This window comes from Perna viridis, chromosome 1, assembly GCF_037379345.1.
Source record: "Perna viridis isolate PV_CMFRI_1.1 ecotype Kerala chromosome 1, ASM3737934v1, whole genome shotgun sequence".
NCBI lineage: Eukaryota > Metazoa > Mollusca > Bivalvia > Mytilida > Mytilidae > Perna > Perna viridis.
This window is the reverse complement of record NC_142445.1, coordinates 65,765,131-65,787,389: the sequence shown is the minus strand read 5'-3', so window position 1 is coordinate 65,787,389 and position 22,259 is coordinate 65,765,131. Positions and strand designations below refer to the sequence as shown.

At 32.4% G+C, this 22,259-nt stretch overlaps 2 protein-coding genes across 2 annotated transcripts; one reads left to right on the top strand and one right to left on the bottom strand.

Moving 5' to 3' along the window:
- Positions 1-2,330: 2,330 nt before the first annotated feature.
- LOC148629900 (PITH domain-containing protein CG6153-like) lies at positions 2,331-14,755 on the bottom strand. Its single transcript, XM_088559482.1, has 6 exons — positions 14,468-14,755; positions 11,656-11,699; positions 7,259-7,336; positions 5,170-5,274; positions 4,211-4,319; positions 2,331-3,004 (listed from the first exon to the last, which is right to left on the bottom strand). Exons 1-6 carry the CDS (start codon positions 14,657-14,659, stop codon positions 2,903-2,905), a joined length of 630 nt encoding a protein of 209 aa, XP_088415608.1. The 5' UTR covers positions 14,660-14,755; the 3' UTR covers positions 2,331-2,902.
- Positions 14,756-14,808: 53 nt separating this feature from the next.
- LOC148629899 (uS5 assembly chaperone PDCD2-like) lies at positions 14,809-21,738 on the top strand. The gene is made up of 4 exons (XM_088559457.1): positions 14,809-15,371; positions 16,882-17,153; positions 18,443-18,556; positions 21,548-21,738. Exons 1-4 carry the CDS (start codon positions 14,843-14,845, stop codon positions 21,722-21,724), a joined length of 1,092 nt encoding a protein of 363 aa, XP_088415583.1. The 5' UTR covers positions 14,809-14,842; the 3' UTR covers positions 21,725-21,738.
- Positions 21,739-22,259: the final 521 nt, after the last annotated feature.

The window sequence follows — 22,259 nt, the reverse complement described above, 5'->3', positions numbered from 1 at the left end:
AAGTTGATCAAAAGACCCATTAAAGACAATAAAGCCATCATCTCGGAGCTAATTATGTTGTGCTTGTTTGGGAACTTTTCAACCATAAAGTTAATAAGTTCTTATATTTGCAATTGCATGTCACATATGTCAGGGCAAGGGGCTGTCCTCATAGCATATCACATTAAGAACTAATTCTAATAAAACAAATTATAATATTAGAAGTAAGTTCTCATTGCTCAAAAGTATAGCATAGTCTTCTTTTTATATTTCAAAGTGAACGTTTTCAGCCACCTTAATTAGTTCATTACTGAACATGCTTGTATACATGCGTATTTAAGTTCCTTGGTCTTCAACTATAGCTAGCAAAAAATAGTCGCGAAGTCTACGTAATTTCCCCAATGGTGAATAATCGGACGGCATGGTATTCTTATTTTTTCTCTACTGGAGATAAAATAGTAATTGGTTATAATGTTTAGTGGTAGTCCGTGTATTTTTTGCATCTTTCAAATATTTGGTTTAATAAATGGATTAATATAACACAAATGATATCCATTTAGCTTATTACAACATTATGAATTTTTCGACTATAAACCGTAAAATGTTCATATTAAAGACATTTGTTACATACTTCTTCATACATAATTTAACATGTTGAATGGCAGTTTATGGTGCATTCACTATATTTACATGAGATTCCTCTCCTTTCCTTTCCTTTTTTTCTATCTAAACTATTTTTTTTTATGAAAAACAGAATACATTTTTTTTCACCATTAGATCTAAGCAACTTCATTTATTTCTTTCTTGCCACAACAAAAATATTTTTTTATATTTCTTCAATTTAAAATTAATATTTTTTTCAAAGATATCCCAGCCCCCCTCCCTGGTCAATATAAAAATGGTCGGTCCCAAAGATGGCGAAAACGTTGTTACGATCATAGAACATAATAACAACTGGTCAAAATGTAATTTAGACGATTGAATATTTATAACTTGTTAAAAAATGTTTTTTGTCAAAACGTATGTACGCAATATTTTAATTGTGCAGAAATGAATAAGGTTCACCAAGTATCAAATGAACATCTGAAACATCTGTAAAAAATGCTGAGAACGAAGAATAATTTTTTTAAAGTCCAAGCACCATAAAAATCAACGGATCAGAACTAATTACATACTTGACCTGTAGCTTGTCATGATAAAGCAATGTATCAAATGCCAAATGAATATCTGCATGCATAACCAAATAAAATGCTTTACAGGACACAGCTTGATACGACTGCAGAGGTTGAACCCTGAACAGTTAAGGCATGTATGGACACACCATTCAAACTTGACACAGATTTGAATTTTGATTACCATTAGATATTTGATTAGATATTTGACACCGAATGATGTGTATGACCAGAACTGGGGATATGGCACCTTGTAGTATCTGGCTCTTTTATATTCTTACCTGACTCGACCCACCCCCAAATACTATTCCCAATCTTCCTTTTGGTGTATGGCACCTTGTAGAAAAATTTATATTAGACTCATTCACACCTTTACTTTTACTTGATCTTGATTATCAAATGTAAATCAGCAAACATGACAGAAAGTTTTAAAAAAAAACTGCAGGAAAGTGTGGAAACTAAGTACTTGCTTTAATTTTCAAAGTCAAAGGACCATAATTCAGCAAAAAAATCTTGAAATTCAAATCTTATTTTTATGTTTGTCTTGTGTAAATTCCCTCTGAATGTTTTGAACCATTATTTTTTAACTACATATAGTGTTTATAAACATACTGAAGGTGTACTCCTAGATTAATCAATTTGATTTTTTATTTGCTATTCGACAACAAAAGAGAAAGAAACTAAAAATTATGGCCCTTTAGACCTCCAGGAGGAGTAACAGATAGGAGTAAGGTACCCCAATGTTACAATGATAGGGTCTTTTTTTTCTATGTTTAATATGTTAATCTCAAAATGTGTAAAACAGGAACAATGTGAATAAACTGTCAAAGTTTTATTACCAGTAAATTCCATTCAGTGTAATGGGTAAGAGATAAAGTTGGTGTTGACAATAGAAACAATAACTTGAAAAAAATTCAGAAGGGCACAATCCACCACTTAAATTAAAACTACCAGTAAGATAAGCAGTAAACAGAAATTTCAAGGTGTGACCCAGGCAAAACTTACACATTACCATTAACTGATCAAGCTGAAGCTCTACACCAAAATCAAAAAGGTCACATGAAGGGGATAGAAATAACTTGATAGCAGTTTGAAGGTAATGTGAAAAATAAAATTCTAAGCAGAAAATTTTAAATAAAAGGTTACTTAATTGTCATCTAAATGGTCAGTCAACTAAACTAGAGCTTGCTAAATTATTTTATTATCTCAACAATATTGCTTAAATAAGCTACAATGCACTGATTTGATACAATACTGAACAGAAATTTTCTTATTTGTAATAAGAGAATAGCAACAATATGTTTATAAAAAGTCATTTCAACAAGGCTTTACCCCAAACTGTTAAAATGATTACATTTTAAATTCTTGCTTTCCACTTCACTTTACTATTTTCGCTTATTAATGCACAATAGAAAATAGTTGAACTTTGATTGAAGTCATTTGCTGTGTACTGAAGTGGTATTTTAAACAGAATAAAATTAGCAGTAGACAATGTCTTTAAGACAAACTTAAATCTATGTTGATTTCGTGAAATTTACATGCTTCTATTAGTGCAGTTTGCAGTTCTATGTCGGCTCATATGTTAGTTTTCTATTTTTTAATGATGTGTTGAATGATCACCTAACAGTAACCAAGACAACATGAATAACAACTTCACAAACTATAAATTATTAAGAAGCTAAAACCTCCAATCCATACTGCATCAAGTAAGCATTCAATAATTTATCAACAGATCAAGTTAAAAAAATGTGCTATGAAATTTGATGGTTTACACTGTCAAATAAATTTGTTTTGTGATCTTGTGGCATTGGTCTGGCTTCATAAGTACATAATGTCACTTCATGTCTATGAGCCTGTAATAAAACAAAACAATATTTACATGTATAAAGTATCAACACTATCAATTCAATAGCCATATAATTTGTTAACAACCATGATTAAAATTGAAAAGGGTAAACCATTAAAAGGGTGTCGATGGAATGCCAAGGCAGTGGATGGCACATTCCAAATTTTGTTTCCAGATAATTTTTATCCATTATGGATCACAACTCTTAAAATAAAAAAAAAATGAATGTTGGTTTGAAAATAAAATGAAAATGGTTTTTAATGTAGCAGTAAGAATGAAACAGAGTATATAGAATGTGGTCAAAACTTTCAATTTAACGGAAATAACTCTTTGATTCATTCTTAATTTAGTTGACTTGAAAGGAAATTTGAAAATACATCATGAGTCACCCACTTTAAATATAGAGAAATCTCTGATCTTGCTAATATCAAGATGATTTTAAAGTTACATTGGAACAAAAACAAATTGGTAGGATTAAATTTACCCTGTGCCACCCTTATGATATGATATGTCTGGTTTTCACATGGACAGTTTCTTAATACTTTAAGCATTTATACATTGTAATTCCATTATTTTTTTCATTTGATGTTTCTAAAAGACGTGTTCTATCACCCAAACATAACATGACACTCGAAAGAGAAGCGGATGCTTACCCTACCAGTACACCTGGTCCTGGTTCCCAGATTTAATGGAGTTAGGGTTGCTCATTTATTCCTTTATTTATGTTTTAGAGAAATTGTTTTCCATATGATGTTTTGTCTGCTTTCTTGATCTAATCTTTGTCCCCAAATTACAAATGTCTCATTCCTTGATCTAAACTTTGTCCCTGGATTACAAATGTCTCATTCCTCGATCTAATCTTTGTCCCCAAATAACAAATGTCTCGTTCCTCGATCTAATCTTTGTCCCTGCATTATGAATATTCTGTTCCTCGTTCTAATCATTGTTTCCTATGTAATGTAGGCACTAACTAGTAGGGTCCTTAACAGATATTTTGTTATTTCCTCATTTGCACTGGTTCACAGTTATGCATTTAATATAAACAGAAAATCTGTCATGTGTTCATTGTTCATATTATACATCTACAAATGTATAATGTGTACTGCAATAATTTGACACAGACAAAATAATCCTAATAAACAGTACAATGTTCTATTACTCTTCATTCCAAGCTATTTCATATATTTTCATTAAAGAAATGATTAAAAATTACCTCAGTAAAATCTCCTTTTAAACCAATGTAGTATACTTTAGTATTATCTGCACCAAAATTGGAAGGGAAGTGGATTGATAGATGATGCACAGAACTAAATCTCACTACTCTGAAATAAACAAGATTAAATACAATTCATCAAGTGAAAAATTACAGGTACACTAACATACAATGGATACTTCTTTAAAAAACAAAGTTTATTTTTTTCTTGTGAAACTAAATTATAAGAGTTTATATGCAGATTTGAGTCAACCACTGGGAGGTAATACAAAAGGATTTGAAGCATACTAACACCTCTATACCGGTCATAGGCAGTGAAAACATGTTAATTTTTTCTAAATCTAATATTAAATTAGACCTATCAATTCTTCCATTCAGTCATTGCATGTAGGATCTAACAACACTCCATTATACTTTCTGTTTAGAATACCTTCCCGACCAACCAATCAGAACTCATCTGTCATGAATTTGAAGGAAAAAACCAGGGGAGGCTGAAAAAGTCATTTGAACAGAAAGTAGAATGGCGTGTTGTTAGAACCTACATGCAGTAACTGAATAGAACAATTGATAGGTCTAAATTTAATTAGATTGATTTTTTTTCATGAAATACAATTATTTTGGGCAACATTTATGTTATTAATTGTTCCATAAAAAGTATTGAAGAGAACTACATATACAGTATATTTCAGTTTATATTCTATTTAGTATAATATTCACTAACATAAATATCCGAATATAGAAGTATATAGTATGTTTTGTTCAAAATAGGAGTCTAATGTATTTTTTTTAAAATTTTTATAGAATGCTGAAAGCAGAAAAATAAAGAAGCCAGGAGAAATCCTTGGAAAAACAAAGATGCTCTTTTATTGTTTTTTTGTTTAATGTGTCCTATTCCTTAAGATAGAGTTGTTGTCCCATCTACAGCCCTCCCCAACATCTCTACCTTACAGTCTACATACTTTGTATTATATTCAATAACACCTTGTGTGTCAGGGTGGATTTCAAATTCTTGTTCTGGTTCTGCACTAGCATCATCAAATGTCATATTTGGTCTATTTTTGAACCTACAACAAAGTATAAATGTTATGTCCCTTTCTTAAATGGCAGCACAAAAAAACTACATTTTGTACTATGACAATTTTTTAGCTTCTTTCCCTTTTGTTCAACAATATTGTTTTGATGATAAAATAGTTCTGTAATTTCGGTATTTCACCTAATAAAAATTTTAAATCATGTCTTTAGACATCGGGATTTTGGTTGGCACCGTTGCTCAAAATGTTAAACTCAACCACTGGATAGTCTATCTTTTGGTTAAAGGTTGATTTCTACAGGCTAATTTTCAATTAAAAATAATATATGTTGAGAAGTGGCTCAAATCAAACGTAAATAAGAATAATGAATAAGTGAACAATAAGTTAACAATAGCCACCTTTGAAAAATAAAAAGTACTACATACAGATAAAATGTAAATAAAACGTAAAAAGATATAAAAAATATGGGCCCAAATTTTAGCCTTACAGCTTTTGTCAGGGGCAAAAGGTGCTCTAAGAGTAATCAAAGGAATCAAAATTCTAGCGGAAATCAAAATAAATCAAAAGAAGTAATCCAGGGACAAAGACCAGACATGGAAAACAGACAAACACAACAAAGAACTTAAAATAACTAAAATAATACATACAAAGTAACAAAAGTAAAGGAGCAACTCAGACTCCACTAAAAACAACTGGGAGCATGACCAGGTGCACCGGTAGGATAAGTGTCCTCTGCTTTTATAGAAACATCCATCGAGTTGCTCATAAAAAGTCAAGTTGGGGGTAGACGAAAGAGGAAAGGAAAACTATGACACATTGAACAAATCAGTTTTCATGATGCAGATGGACACACTGTAAAGATCCAAGAGTTCATGATGATGACCATAAAATTTCTGTAGTGATGACTACAATCTTGTGGCAACATAACCCTGCTCTAGAAGTCTAATTGTAAGAAGTCTAGTGTGATACAAAAAGTCTGCATTGTTATGACAAGGTCTGGCATAGCGTATGAGTTGTGATATGAAAACTCCATACACAGGTGCTAAAGAGATGTTGCCACAGATGAAAGGAAAGATGACAATACTGAATGAAAAATCATCACGTTTGTTGTATAGTTTGGTCAATAATTTTCCTTTAACATCAATCTCTAAGTGTAGGTCAAGAAAAGAGGCTGACTTCACAGTGTCTGTAGTGTCCTTTATCTCATGTTTTTTAGGGTAGATGCGATGTATCAGATCCCAGAAACTAGGATTGTTTAATTATAATACTTCATCTATATAGCGGAAACTGAAATTAAAGGATCTAGCTAAACAATTTTTCTTTCAGATCAGATCAGCTACAAAGTCAGCCTCATAAGAATGTAGGAATAGGTCAGCAAGAAGAGGAGCACAATTTTTTACCATTGGAATGCCAACCGTTTGTTGAAAAACTCCACCACACTGGACACACCAAGAACTAAGTGTGGATAGGCTTGGCATGTTGTCCAGTGGATATTATTATTTAACCCCTAGTATCTGGTTAACATTAACCAAAGTTTTGTGCAACCATATCCAGGTTTGTGAGTATATTTAATAAACAACAAGAAAATCAGAATATACATGATGATATATGATGTAAATTTTTACTACTGGTAATTATCTCTCCTAAACAAAACTTTAAAATGACCTATTGAATGAATAAAAAATGCTGTTTGATAATGTTGTAGCCTTTTTCCACTGCTGAATGGTTTTATTGTGAGTATTACAAAGTTATTTACCGGTATGTTTTTTGTTCATCCCATATGAAAAACATGTTGACTATATAAAGACATGAACTGAAAGTTTAATAGGATAATTATTTGGAAGGAGTGAATTAACAAAATATGATCACAAGTGCCGAGGAACACATAGATATGCATTTTATTAAATGCTAATAGATCTGTATGTTAGCCCACTTGTGATTAACACATACTGAATACCGGAAAAACAAAAACATCAAAGGTCATTTACTTAAGTCATTTACAATATATAAGACTTACAGTCTCATTTTGTTAGGGTGTGTATCTTCCTCTCCACCAATCAAAATAATACCCTTTAATTTAACATTGCCAGTAAATCTGAAAATTAAATGCAACAAAAATGAAGTAATTCAAGTATAAACATACTGGAGGTTCAAGAGAGCCTGAATCGCTCACCTGGTTAACAATTTGCTTATTTGAAAAACTTGAGGAATGAGACAGGCTAAGTTAAAATCAACTAAACTGTCAAATGCAGGAAATTCTTTTCATAGCATTTTCATGACCTGAACCAGAATTTTGCTAAAGGCAAGTTTTTGAATTTTTTGCAAAAACCTGTCTTATGACCCATAAGTTCCATTTTTAGTATAGGCAGCCATATCTATTCACGGATTAAAAATCACAACAGTCATTTTGGGCACGCACAATACACTAAAGAACTATTATGCTTATTTTCATTCAATGATCTTGAATGGTTTTACAGAAAAAGATTTTCGAAGTTGTACATGTGAAAAAAAAACAAAAAAAAACTGTTTCAGGGGTCGTAACTCCTACATAAGTCAATGAATGGTTTTGAAAATTTCTCATGATGTTTAACAATTTTACCCAATGCCAGAAATTTGGTAAAGGCAATGATTTTTGAGTTACTTGCAAAAAACTGCCATCTGACCCCTATGTTCTATTTTTAGTAACAGCAGCAATGTTTTTTCATGAATCAACAATCTCAACACTTGTGTGGGATACCCTAAGGAACATAAATGCCAACTTTCATTGAATTCTGTGCAACGGATTTTGAGAAAAAGATTTTCAAAATTGCGCATGTGAAAAATGCAAAAAAAAAAACTTTCAGAGGCCGTAACTCCTACATCAGTTGAACAATCGTTTTGAAAATTTTGGCATAGGTTCATCTCATGATGCTGAACAATTTTACCTTGCCAAAAATTTGCTTAAGACAACGATTTTTGAGTTATTTGCAAAAAACTGCAATTTGACCCCTATGTTATATTTTTAATAACAGGGGCAATGTTTTTTCATGGATCAAAAATCCCAAAGGTCATTTTGTGCAGAACACCCTTAGGAACAATCATGCCAAGTTTAAAACCTGTCAGTCCAGTAGTTTTAGAGGAGAAGATTTTTTAAAAATTTGTCCACTACAACAACGTCGACGACAGACACCAAGTGATGGTATAAGCTCACTTGGCCTTTGGCCAGGTGAGCTAAAAAAATCAATGCATTAGAAATACCATTAAGTGATGAATTTAATTAATTATTTTTAATAGTTATAAGTTTATTTTAAAAGCAAAGCAGCTTATATGATTACAGTAAGTGTGTGTATATATAGTCAATCATTGGTTACAATTCATAATATTATGATAGATCAAATCAGCAGCAATATACAACCAGGTGATGCCCCTCTCACTCAACATGGGCACAGTTGTTTAGCCAAAACACTAAAAATAGGACTACCCTAGAAAAATCTTTGTGTTTGGGAAACATAGATAATGCCCCTACACACAACAGATTTGTCTATTGACACTTTTGCAACACAATTAAAGGGAGTTTACCACTATTGATATATACACTTCCCTAAAATTTCATTATATTTTGTGCAAGCATTTTTAAGTTATTGTATGAAAAAAGGAAAACACACCCCTCTTTTATGAATAAAACCCAAAAAAGAAAAAAACTTGTATAACTCAAAAACATGTACACTCTCAAAAAGTTTCATTCACTTGGTGCAAGCGTTTTTGAGTTATCGAGCAAAAACTTGACAGAAGAAAGGACAGACAATTTGACAGGTTAAAATAATATGGACCCACCTTTAGTTTTGGGACATAAACATAGTATGCAATGGAGTATGTCAGGATTAACATATAAATATTTCCCTTTTCTGAACTTTTCTATCAGGAACAAATGTCTTTATGGGAGATTTAACCATCATCGAAAACTAATCTCTGCATAATATCCTTTCTAAAGGTCCCAAGTACTATGAACCACGCTCCATAAATTGAAATTATAACTTTAAAGTTCTTATGGATGCCATGGAGAAAATGAATAAAACGAGAACAAGAAGACATTGATTCTCTGTCAGAGTGGTTAAAAGCCGTGAGGTCTTTAATTTTGAATCAAATGAAAGTTTTAAGTAGGTCAATGAGTGCCAAGGCTACATCAGTTTTCAAAGACCCTGATGTAGCAAAAACATTGTCTACTATATATGACAAATATGATGTCGTACCAGCAGACAAAGCCCAAAAAACATTATTTTTGTCTGCAAAACGTTCTACATCCAATGTTTATTATCAGAGGTAGACATAGAAAATAACAGCCGTGATAAGACCTGTACTGCTACCACACTCTTCAAAGAAGAGATTGTGGAAAACCATAAATCTGTGATATCCTCTTTTGGTCTCTCTACCAAGGACGATGATTGTAATTTACCATCTATGTACTGAACTCCACAAGAATCCATACAAACAACATTTCATAGCTGGACCTGCAAAATGTACCACCAAACCTCTTTCAAAACTTCTATATTCACAACTGTCAAAGAGGGCCTGCAGTCCTACCACAACACTTGTTACTCCCATAGTGGTATTAATTCAATGTGGATCCTGAAAAATTTGAAAGATCTTTTGGAGACAATCAGTTCAAGACTATTATCTGAATATAATAGCATTAAAACTTATGATTTTTCAACACTGTATACTTCTATTCCCCATACTCAGTTAAAATCCTGACTTAAAAACATCATATATCGTTGTTTTTCCAAAAAAGATGGTACACCTAGATACAAATATATAGTTCTTGGTAGAGATTCCTCATACTTTGTAAGAAATAATTCCAAATCATCTTCCAAATATACAGAGGAAGATGTTTACAAAATGCTGGAATTTTTAATCGACAACATATTTGTCCAGTGTGGTGGACGTGTTTTTCAGCAAACGGTCAGCATTCCAATGGGACCAAATTGTGCTCCTTTACTTGCTGACCTATTCCTTCAATCTTATGAGGCTGACTTTATAGCTGATCTGATTCAAAAGAAAGAATATCTTTTGGCTAGATCATTTAATCTCAGTTTCCGCTATATAAATGACGTATTATCTTTAAACAATCCTAATTTCGGGAATTTGATACATCGCATCTACCCCGAAGAACTTGAGATAAAGGATACTACAGACACTGTTCAGTCAACCTCATATTTTGACCTTCACTTAGAAATCGATGGTAAAGGAAAACTATTGACCAAACTTTACAACAAATGTGATGACTTTTCAGTCAGAATTGTCAACTTTCCTTTCATCTGTGGCAACATCCCTTCAGTACCTGCGTATGGAATGTTCATATCACAACTCATACGTTATGCCAGAGCTTGCCAAAACTATGCAGACTTTTTGTATTATGCTAGAACTCTAACAAATACGCTTTTGGAACAAGGTTATGTTGCTACAAGATTGATGTCATCACTACAGAAATTTTATGGTCGTCATCATGAACTTGTGGATCGTTATGGTGTATCAATCTGCACCATGAAAACTGATTTATTCAACGGGTCATAGTTTTCCTTTCCTCGTTTGTCTATCCCGGACTTGACTTTTTATGAACAAAAAAAGCAGTGGACGCTTACCCTACCAGTGCACCTGGTCCATGCTCCCAGTTTTTAGTGGAGTCCGAGTTGCTCATTTGCTTTTGCTACTTTTTATGTATGATTTTAATTACTTTATGTTCTTTGTTGTGTATGTCTGTTTTCCATGTCTGGTCTTTGTCTCTGGATTACATTCTTTTGATTATCGCTATAACCTTGGTTCCCTTGATTACTCTTCCAACTTAATTCAACTTCTTCCTATTTCTACAAGACATTAATCGCACAAGTTTGTAAACAGAAGTATTTCTATGATAATATTAAACAATAATGAAAATGAAAGCCATATTTTCCACATGACTTGAAGTACATAAATTTAGCACAATTTTCAAGTAATAAAAGAAAAATGGTACAACAGTTTAATTAATCTTAATTTCAAATAAATTTTAGATACACAAAGTGCATGGAAATATCTCACTACACTACTTAATCCAAGAAATACTATGCCTTTTAGTAGCAGTCTTAAAAATCAGTACATAAATAAGTACATGTATGTACATAATTCTTAGGCAGCATGATTCTGAACTTTCGTATCATAGGTTGAGTACATACATGTAACTGTTTAGACAATAAATAGCTTCATCAGATCTAAGGTTTCAAAAGAGAATTAAATGCAAGATTAATTCCTGGGCCAGAAGTACATGTATGGCATTGTGGACACAATTCTGAAGCATACTAATTTCATGAAGATTAGAGAACCCCATGCTCACATGTTTACACTCAATACCCTTCTAATAAATTCCAAAAGTATAAAAATAAATATTTCTTAAAAGTCACTTACGGAATATTAAATAGCAGTTCCTCATCAGCATCACTTTCAACAAACTGAAACATTTTAAAGTAGGTTTGAACTATCACAAAAATAGGAGAAACTTAATTGTGTTGTTAACAATAATAAAATGCTATGAGAATATAAAATACAATGTACATGTAGCTGTGGAAAAAAAATAAATTGTGCCCATTTGGTATAAAAATTACAAAGGGAGATAACGCTCACAATGTCATCATTGGATTTCAAACTTGTCTAAGAGGTTTAAATGGTAATATCCTTTGTTCTGGGTTGGGGCCGATTACTGCCAAATATAATCATTTATATCATGATTACTGTAATACATGGAGTAAATAATGTAATTGATTACTTAATGATTACTTATAATTTCAAATGTAATTGATTATATGATTACTTTGGTCGAAATAGTCAATTACTTCATGATTAAATATGATTACTCCAGATATTTCCACACATGAATAAAAGAAAACAATTTTACTTCCTTGGCATAAGTATTGTAATGACACAATAAAATAAATAACAAATAGACAAAATGCTGTATAGTTGTATACTCAACATGATACTGAGGATTTTGCAAATAAATTGTCAATTGAAAAATCGTTTAAATAGCATATTCTCTATTTGCTGTGGAAAATAAGTAGCTGGAAACAAGACAAAAGGAATAGAAATTTAAACGGAGTGGTACACCACTATTTCATGTAGCTACTCAATAAAATGTATAATAGTCAATCACAACTTTCAGTTTCTAACATCTATTAAAATGTTAAGTTTGATAAACAATGTAAAATGCAAAAATATTTATCCTTAATAACCTATTTTTTCACAGAATTTTTTTTTTTGGTAATGTAATCAGAATGTAATCAAAAAGTTGAATGGAAATCAAATGAAGCTTTACTTCAGACCTAAATGGGTCAACTTAAAAATTTTGTTTAAAATCATTAAATACATTTGTACATGTATCCGAATACAAGGTTATGAAGGTTGGTTTAAGCATATCACTACATATCAAGCTCTATTATTTAAATTAATCGATTAATTTATCCAACGTTTTATAAAATACTTGTTTCTGAACAGTAAGGTCTTACTAATTTTAACAATGAAAATCAATCCAAATTTATTTTTGGTGGTATGATAAATCAACTAATACTCAAGTTATTACTCAGAAAAAAAAGTATGGACAATAACAGCACCATACAATTATACAACCACAAAGTATTATGAGTTGTTTAAACATTAGTCCTATGTACGGTAAAGTCAAATTTTAGGAACTACATGCACATAATTTTAAGATAAAAATAGCACAGAAATTTTTTTCATATAAATTTTCAAAAGGAGAAAATTTATTAGTAAAATATAGTAGTAGTTATTGAAATAGGGCTAGTCCTAGATTGCTCTGATTTGCCAGACAAGTTGGAGGCCTTGGCATCAGAGCTTAGCAAAAACATGGGATTTGGCTTGAAAGTTAAAATCTTGTTGATTCAAAGAAAGACAGTTAATTGTTGTTGAATGTACAACAGACAACACTATTGACAAGTTTTCCCATTCTTTATAATTTGTAACACACTCCTTAGTTTTTAAAATTTTCAGGTATGACTGTGATGTTGAACTTAATAAAGTTCAAGATCACAAAATTTTGTGAATTCTTAAGATTTCATGTCAATCTGTCCCCTAGTGGATCCATCCCCAATCATAAATTTGATGCATTAGGAATTTAAACAATTAAAACATTAAAAATAAGTATTGAAAAAAAAATTATCTTATCCTTCTCTATATGTATTTTCTTAAATTTTACAATTTAAAAACAAATTTATAGATTATAGTTTATAAAATATTATATGATTAGTATAAGACCTAATTGAGGTAATTACATATGATTCTTACATTACAAAATAAAAAGTAATTAGTCAATTTAAGTCATTTTTATCATTAAAAGGTTATTGTTTTCCATTCATTTGTTTTTAATCAAGATTTCTGTGAACGTACACATGTGTAAAAATGAAACAGCCTGCAAACCATGTCTTTATCTCTGAATAAATATACTAAATGTTATAGTTTTTTTCAATTTAGATACTACCTTGAAAGTGTGATGACTGTATATGTAGTCACAAATGAAATTGGTTGTAAAAGACAAGTTTCGGTGTATGACACTAAATTTTATACACATAAATTCATACAATGTAATTATTGGAGGGGACAGATCAACTTCGGGACAGAAAAACCAAGTGACTGGGGACATAACAATCTGGGGACGGATCAACCTGCCACCATTTATAAAATTTACATTCTCATAGTGCCAGTTACTGCAAAAAAGGCAATAAATAATATTGTTAATAGTGTAACAGGAGAGCATGATTTAACCCACAAAATTATACTCTGCCACCAAGGATCAAACCCTAGACTGCTCTGTGACAAGCCAGCGACAAACCAATTCTGCTAAAGAATTAATCCTTTAGCCAAGTCAATTAACTGGCTATTTAAATCTCACTACCTACTACAACGCAGGTAGGCCGTTCTGCCACAATAGTATAAACCTGCATTACATACCCAGTTTTAACTTTTCAAGGGCCAATGAAGCACTGAATTATTGCCTTCAACCAAAATTGGTCTGAAAAATCAGATATTATTGTTACAGGACAAGCTCTGATATCCATGCCCATGGCCCCAAATTGTCTGGCAAATCAACCAATGGACGAGCAATTACCATACATATAAAAGGTACACAATGAAGAAGTGATCAAAATGCATAGAAGTCATTGAGCTATAATTTAATTGAAGATTAATTGTCTCATAAAAATATTCTCACTTTCTCCTTGTCCAAACGTTTATCCCAAGGTTTGAAAACATATTTCCCAGATTCTTCAACAGTCTCATTAAGACAAGTCACCCTTTCGGTGTCAATTTTTAGGTACAAACTGTATGAGGAAGCCAACTCTGATTCTGGTGTGTGATCATGGTCATGTTCACAGCCACCATGGCTATGACCATGGCCTGGCATGGTGAATTTGAAATTCTTCAAATTGTATTTGAGGAAAGAAAATGACTTCGGTTTTTGTCGAAACCTCTAAACTGTGTGGTGTTAGTGGCAAGTAATAACAAGTGCTCGCATAAGAGCTTTAGTGCTTAGCTTTGTTTTGCTACCATTAAACGCTGCATTGACTTTGACACATCCGGAAGCAATATGGTTGACAAGACCAACGTGGAATTAGCATTCATTGAAAAAACAGACCCACATTTGCTCCGTAGTCACCAATTTCCTAGTAAAGTTGGTGGAAAACCAGCATGGCTTTCACTCAAACCGATTCCGGACAACAAAGATCTAGAATGTGAAAACTGTGGGAAAATATTGTCTTTTCTCCTTCAAGTTTACTCTCCCATCGAAGAGAATGAGAATACTTTTCACAGAACTATCTTTGTTTTTATATGTCGCAACGTGAATTGTTACGTGAAAAATTCAAACAAGAACTTTCGCGTATTTAGGTCACAACTGAATAGAAATAACACGTTTTACAGTCCAGAACCACCAACTGAGGAAGAAGGACCATCAGCAAGTTTCTACCAAGACCTTTGTGTTGTCTGTGGCCTGAGAGGTCCAAAGAGATGTGCAAGATGTCAAAGTGTTACATATTGCAGTAGATCACACCAAGAAGTTGATTGGAAGAAAAGTCATAAGGGAATATGTCAGAAAGATCCAAAACCAACTTTGCCAGGTAAACTGTACATGTACAAGTACATGCAAATGTCAGAGTTTTTTTTTTCCTTTGGACCTAAGGGACAGAAAATGGCAAGTGGCATGAAATTTTAGTTGGCAAGATACACTTTTAAAAGTACAAATGTATTATAACAATAATAGGTATGTTGTATATGTCAACCCAACCAGGATGAAAATGTCAGCCCAAGGCCACCCATTTGTCTTCAGTGAACAACAAGGAGATCCTCATACTACAATGCAGCTGTCCCCAAAACATCATTATACACAGGTACTAAAGCGAAAGAGTTGCCTTTATATACTCGAGTAACATAAAATATAAAGTTAAAGTGAAAATGAAATAAGACATGCAGCGGCTAGAAATTCCTGACTTGTGACAGGCCCAAAAAGGTTACATGATCACAACCCTCCCCCTTTAAAATCTGGCCACTATGGAAAAAATATCATATAATTAAACACACATAAAAATCAGTTCAAAAAGGTCCGAGTCCCTTGTTACAATGGAAATAAAGAAACTGAATATAATTATACAATTTTACAGCTCCAGACCAATTTAAACCTTCAAAAAGTTAGTCCCCATCATATGTAAAATCGGTCCAATTCTTCCCATGTAGGGTTGAGAATCATGGTACATCAAAATCATTCAATAAGGACACAACCTATGTCATACTACATTTTGTAATAACTGCTTTAACATAATGTTTTAATTTCTATGTAAAGACCCTCTGAGTGAATCAATGTTAATACCAAAAAATGCCAACCTTAAGGATTTGACAACGATATCACAACTATATCCCTTATGAATGAGCCTATTCAGCTGTTTAGTTATATTTTGTAACTTATTGGGTGAGAGTATGAAGCTTTCCATGCCTTTGGTAGCATATTACCATAAAAGTGCAAGAGATAGCCCCACATATTAATCCTTTACAAGTACATCTGTATTTGAGAGTGAGTTTCTTGTATCAGTTGAAAAAAATTGTGAAAGTTTTAACAAGCTTTTGATATCAAAAACCTTGATGTTGTAATTTCTCAGTTATATAAAGATTTCTTACTTTAAAATCCAAAACATTGTTACAAACACGAGCAAATGGAACCAATTGTGATTTGTAAACACCATATGATGGGGTCAAGGGGACACCACCATTTAAACATGGATAACAGACAATACAGAATGAAAAATCATCCCTTTTATTGTAAATTAAGTTTACCATTATCAATATAAATACTAAGATCATGAAACGGACCTTTTTTATTATCAATATTTGCTTTTATTTAAAGACAGTTGCATACTAAGCCAAATTACTTCAGTTAAACAATTATACATTTGTACATATAAACAATGTGTAAAGAAAATAGTTGTAAAAGAACAGAAATTTCACATGAGTGATTGTGTACCCTGCTTCTATATTAAAATAAGTCCTACATGTATATTGTATAATGACATACATGTAACTATTCCTTGTAAATTATATAAGATTTTACTTGTATGTGTCTTATTAATTTTTCTTTAGAATCAAAAGCTTCTGAGGACTTGTATGTTGGAGTGCTGTTTCCTGAGTATGAACTTGTAACAGAACCTGAGGTTTTATCTAGTAAAGAAGACAGTGAAAAAAGTGAGAAGGAGAGGATAAAAGAATATGAGGATTTTATGAAGTCTAACGCAGCTGAGAATGTCTTACCTGACAGTGCATCAAAAGACCTAGAAAAAATGGCTGTGTCTGATGACTCTCAAGACAAGATATTTCTAAAATTCAAAGAAAGAATAAAAGATGAACCTGATCAGGTACAGATTTTACATACCTTGTAACAGTCACAAAACTCTTACAATGTTTTTTTTTCTTACTTAACATGCTTTATTATTAAATAATAACCAACTGAATAAGTAGTGATATATAATGCTGAATTAACAAATAACACAAGCTACATGTAGCACTTACATATAGGTACATGTATAAGCTATTCATGGAAACTAATTTACTATACCTGTCTTGACCAATTTTGACCACTTGTCCAACAAACACAATTTTTAGTCAAATTGACCAAAAACCTGATTTTGTGTAAATGATCCTGAACATCCTGAGTTCAAACCTCTTTTGTCTCCCAAAATTGGTGTTTCTTTCTCTCATTTCTTTCAAAAGGCAGTAAATCTGACAAACTGTGTTAATTACTGTCTTAAAAGGATCACCGATGAGCAGTCAGCTGATCAGGGTTGTCCTCTAATGATGGAAAAATACAGTGTACATGTAGATAATGGATCTTTATTTGCTCTGTCACCTTTTTATTGACTAAATTTTGTAGAACCACATAAAAATGCTTGTTAATTTATTACAAGTGTCAGTTACCTCCCTTTCAGTTGGCTTTTATTATTAATTATTAATTATTGGAGTTTGTGGATTAGAATTGATTCTGAAAGAAAATACATGGGTAAAATACCTAGTAGCCCAGACCATATTTTGGTTTAATATTTTCAACTAAATTTTACCCAAAACTTTGGTAGCCCAGCTCAAAATTTAGTAGATATGCATTACTGAGCGACTGCTAATTTTTATCCCTGAAACATTTTGATTGGTTTATAATCTTATGAGTTTCTTTATCCATGTGTTGCTTTAAAGCATGATTCCCAGAAAACCATTTTCAAGAAGGATAAATATTGAATATCATATAGTTTTTTGAAATTCATGTAACATCCCATAATAGCTTTGACAACCATATGAGTCTATAAGCTTCCTTTGATTATATGAATGAAGGGGTGTAATGAGATGTTAAAGAACCCATACAGAATTCTGTTCATCATGTGTTTTGACAGCAAATGTAATTCAATGTCATTTTCTTTATGGTGTGCATTTTGGCTGATACGTACTATGTAAAATGTATATAAGACTCCACTGGCTGATATAGATGTCAGAAGTTCAGCTAGTATCACATATGCAGAAAACCTGTATTTTTTACTAAATTTATGAAGATAGAAATACAGTTATTAATTCCTGATATAGAAAGACTCTTAAGTTTTTTTCAAATATGCTTTTGAATTGTATTTCTTCTTGTAAAACTGCACTCAAGTCTTTTCAACAGGTTTTGAGGTACAAAAGAAATGGTGAGCCTTTGTGGGTTTCTGGACAACACACCTTGAATGATGTAGATATTCCTAATTGTTCATGTAGTGCCCAAAGAAAATTTGAATTTCAGGTATATGTTAATACCAGTTAAGTTAGCCAGACAACTAAAAATATTAAAGGAGAAAAAGCATAACCTTAAACTTAACTCACTTTAATACTCCTTATGAGTTTAGGGATGTGTAAAAAGAATTATAAAAAATAGGTTATGTCAAGGGTTATAGAGCACCACTTGACCACCTTTCCTTCTTTTGTAAAACCCATATGAAAAATCACATTAAAGACAAAAGATAGTAGAACTCAAACTCCTTAAATAATTTTTGACTGAACATGGCACAGTTTTAGTCTGACAGTCAAAAATGATATAAGGTGGTTGTGTTCTGCAATCTTTTATCTTTAATTTGGGACATCACTATCAAAATCAAAGTCCATACCGTAGTGTTTACAAACACCCTTGGCAAATTTACCATATTTTCAACAGAGAAATTTGAGAAATCGGCTATTAAACAGCCAAATAGCAACGTCAGTGTTCTACATAGATTATTACAAGTGACTTCTCCCTGTAATAAACAGTCATAGTGTTCTATATAGATTATTACACGTGACTTCTCCCTGTAATAAACAGTCATAGTGTTCTATATAGATTATTACACGTGACTTCTCCCTGTAATAAACAGTCATAGTGTTCTATATAGATTATTACAAGTGACTTCTCCCTGTAATAAACAGTCATAGTGTTCTATATAGATTATTACACGTGACTTCTCCCTGTAATAAACAGTCATAGTGTTCTATATAGATTATTACACGTGACTTCACCCTGTAATAAACAGTCATAGTGTTCTATATAGATTATTACAAGTGACTTCTCCCTGTAATAAAAAGCCATATAGCAACGGCAGTGTTCTATATAGATTATTACAAGTGACTTTGCCTTGTAATAAACAGTCATAGTGTTCTATATAGATTATTACAAGTGACTTCTCCCTGTAATGTACACTCCCTGAAAATAATAAGAGCTTAATTGACTATAACTGAACTGTCCTATGAAAAATTTATACCTCATTGATTCTAAAGACCTTTTTATGTGACTGCCATATATTTACATGTATAAATGTGTGTCATATTCATCCATGTTGTCGACGTCTGTATAGACAATTGTTTTTGGTGTGATAGCCTGACTTTTGGGGTTCATCCTTGAACTGTTTAAGAATGAGGGGCAAAACATGGGCCTGAAACATGCATTTTCCTGATGTCAAGACAATTAACTTGACAAAAAGTAACTGGATTTTTTAACTGAAACAGAAGGTAACAAACCACCAAAGGAAATATGAAATTAAGTGCCAAAAAGAAGCGTTTTCCTGATGTCTGGTCAATAACTTGAATATGAGTGAATGGGTCTCTTTGAAATTGTATTATATGGTGCAATTCCCCAAAAGGGGAATGGGATTTATCTTTGGGGTTGCGACTTAAACCAATTAAGAGTAGGGTGCCAAGAAGAGAATGGACTGAGGACGAGAATTTTTCCAATTTCTGGATAAGAACTTGAGTAAAAGAGAAAGGATCACTCTTAAATTCTACAAAAAAAAAATTACCATACCTCAAAGGGAGACTGTTTCTGATTTTGGAGGTTGTGACTGGAACTATTGGGGAATTAGGACCAAAAAAGACCAAATCCTTATCCTGTGTCAAATTTCTAATCACAATAAAAAATCAAAGGTATATCAAGTTCAGATGGTGTGTCCATACTTGCCCCACCTGTTCAGGGTTAGACCTCAGCAGTTTTATTAAGCTGCACACTGGGTAGCATTTTATTTACTATGTAAATGGATGCCATATTCCTTCAGTATAATATAATGGAAGGATGGCTCCTAGTCATGCTTTAGCACTACTATAGTATGGGATGCCACTTCTCACATTACTCATAATGTATTCCTATTATGATAACAAAATTTTAGAACAAGGTTCCAAATCACATAAGGATGGTTGGTATTGATTTTGAGGGTTAGGTCTCCAAATGTTTTAAAATAAGGGCAAAAAAGGGTCTAAAACAAGCATTTCATAGAACTTAACTATATAACTCCAGTCTGTGACATTGTTCCAAAATATTCTATACCACAGTGGTTAGACTCGAATTGATTTGATAAAGTGACCACTTCCGTTCTGGTAAAATTTTAATACTGTGTCAAATGTTTAATGGTAATTGTAATCAACATTCTAAGCTGTGTAAAATTTGGATGGTGGTTTCATACTTGCCCCAACTGTTCAGGATTTGATCTCTTGGGTCGTATCAAGCTGTGCCATGTTAAGCATTTGATTTTAATCTAATTAATCAAAAAGTAATTTATTTTCATTAAAATCTGATTGAAAGGAAAAGAAATTTGCAATAGAATATTTCAAACAAACAAAATCAAATATTGTAAAGTCAGGGCCTCATCTAGAGGGAGAAATGAACAAAAACTTCTCCTTCATCGTGTTCACTTCTCCCAATTGTCTTTGACAGGGAGAAGTTTTTGTAAAGTCAGGGCCTCATCTAGAGGGAGAAATGAACAAAAACTTCTCCTTCATCGTGTTCACTTCTCCCAATTGTCTTTGACAGGGAGAAGTTTTTGTAAAGTCAGGGCCTCATCTAGAGGGAGAAATGAACAAAAACTTCTCCTTCATCGTGTTCACTTCTCCCAGTTGTCTTTGACAGGGAGAAGTTTTTGTAAAGTCAGGGCCTCATCTAGAGGGAGAAATGAACAAAAACTTCTCCTTCATCGTGTTCACTTCTCCCAATTGTCTTTGACAGGGAGAAGTTTTTGTAAAGTCAGGGCCTCATCTAGAGGGAGAAATGAACAGAAACTTCTCCTTCATCGTGTTCACTTCTCCCAATTGTCTTTGACAGGGAGAACTTTTTTGTATTAGATTACATAGACAAAAATGCCAATATAGGCATGTTTCAAACAGAATTTACTAAAACTTCTTCTTGCCTTTGATGTATAGATTAGGCCCTGTAAGTATTGACCCATGTACCTCCATCAGTTCTGTAACCACATAACCATAATTTTGATATTGTTTTCAGATCATGCCCCAGTTATTGACCTATATGGAAGCTGACAGTTTAGAGAGTAGTATAGACTGGGGTACATTATGTGTGTACACATGTTCTGTGAGCTGTGATATTGGAAATAATTACTCAAAAGAATTTTTATGGAAACAAGACTTTTCAGAAACAAATTTACCTGGTGTTATGAAATAAATAGTGAATTGAAATTGCTTACTGGGTCTTTTAATTATGCCTGATTAATACATTTATTTATGTATAGAAATGAAGTACTCTCTCATATTGATGTAACACTGTCAAAAGCTGCTTTTCGTTTTGAACTTATTCAGAGTCAATTTGCACAAGAACATCAACATTTTGAATTAAGAAATGGTAAATCTGAAGCCTTGGGTGAATCAGTTAATCTAACCATTGTTTTTTTTTAATAAACATGCATTTAAAAATGAAATTGGGTGTGAAAAAGTCCTCTTATTCATCAGTGTGGCCAAGTTTGGCCACCATTGCCTCAGTTAAAGCAGATACAATGTATATTTCTTATAATGTGCTTCTGCATAGTGTCATTATGGCACCTTTCCTTGTAAATCACGCACAATTATGTCTCCCCTGCTTTTGTAAGGAGTTATTTTGTTCTTGTCCTGTCAGTCTGTCTGTTACACTTTTATAAGCACAACTTGCAAACTACAGCAAAGAATTTCATGGAACTTTGTTGGTAGTTAGGATATGATGTGTA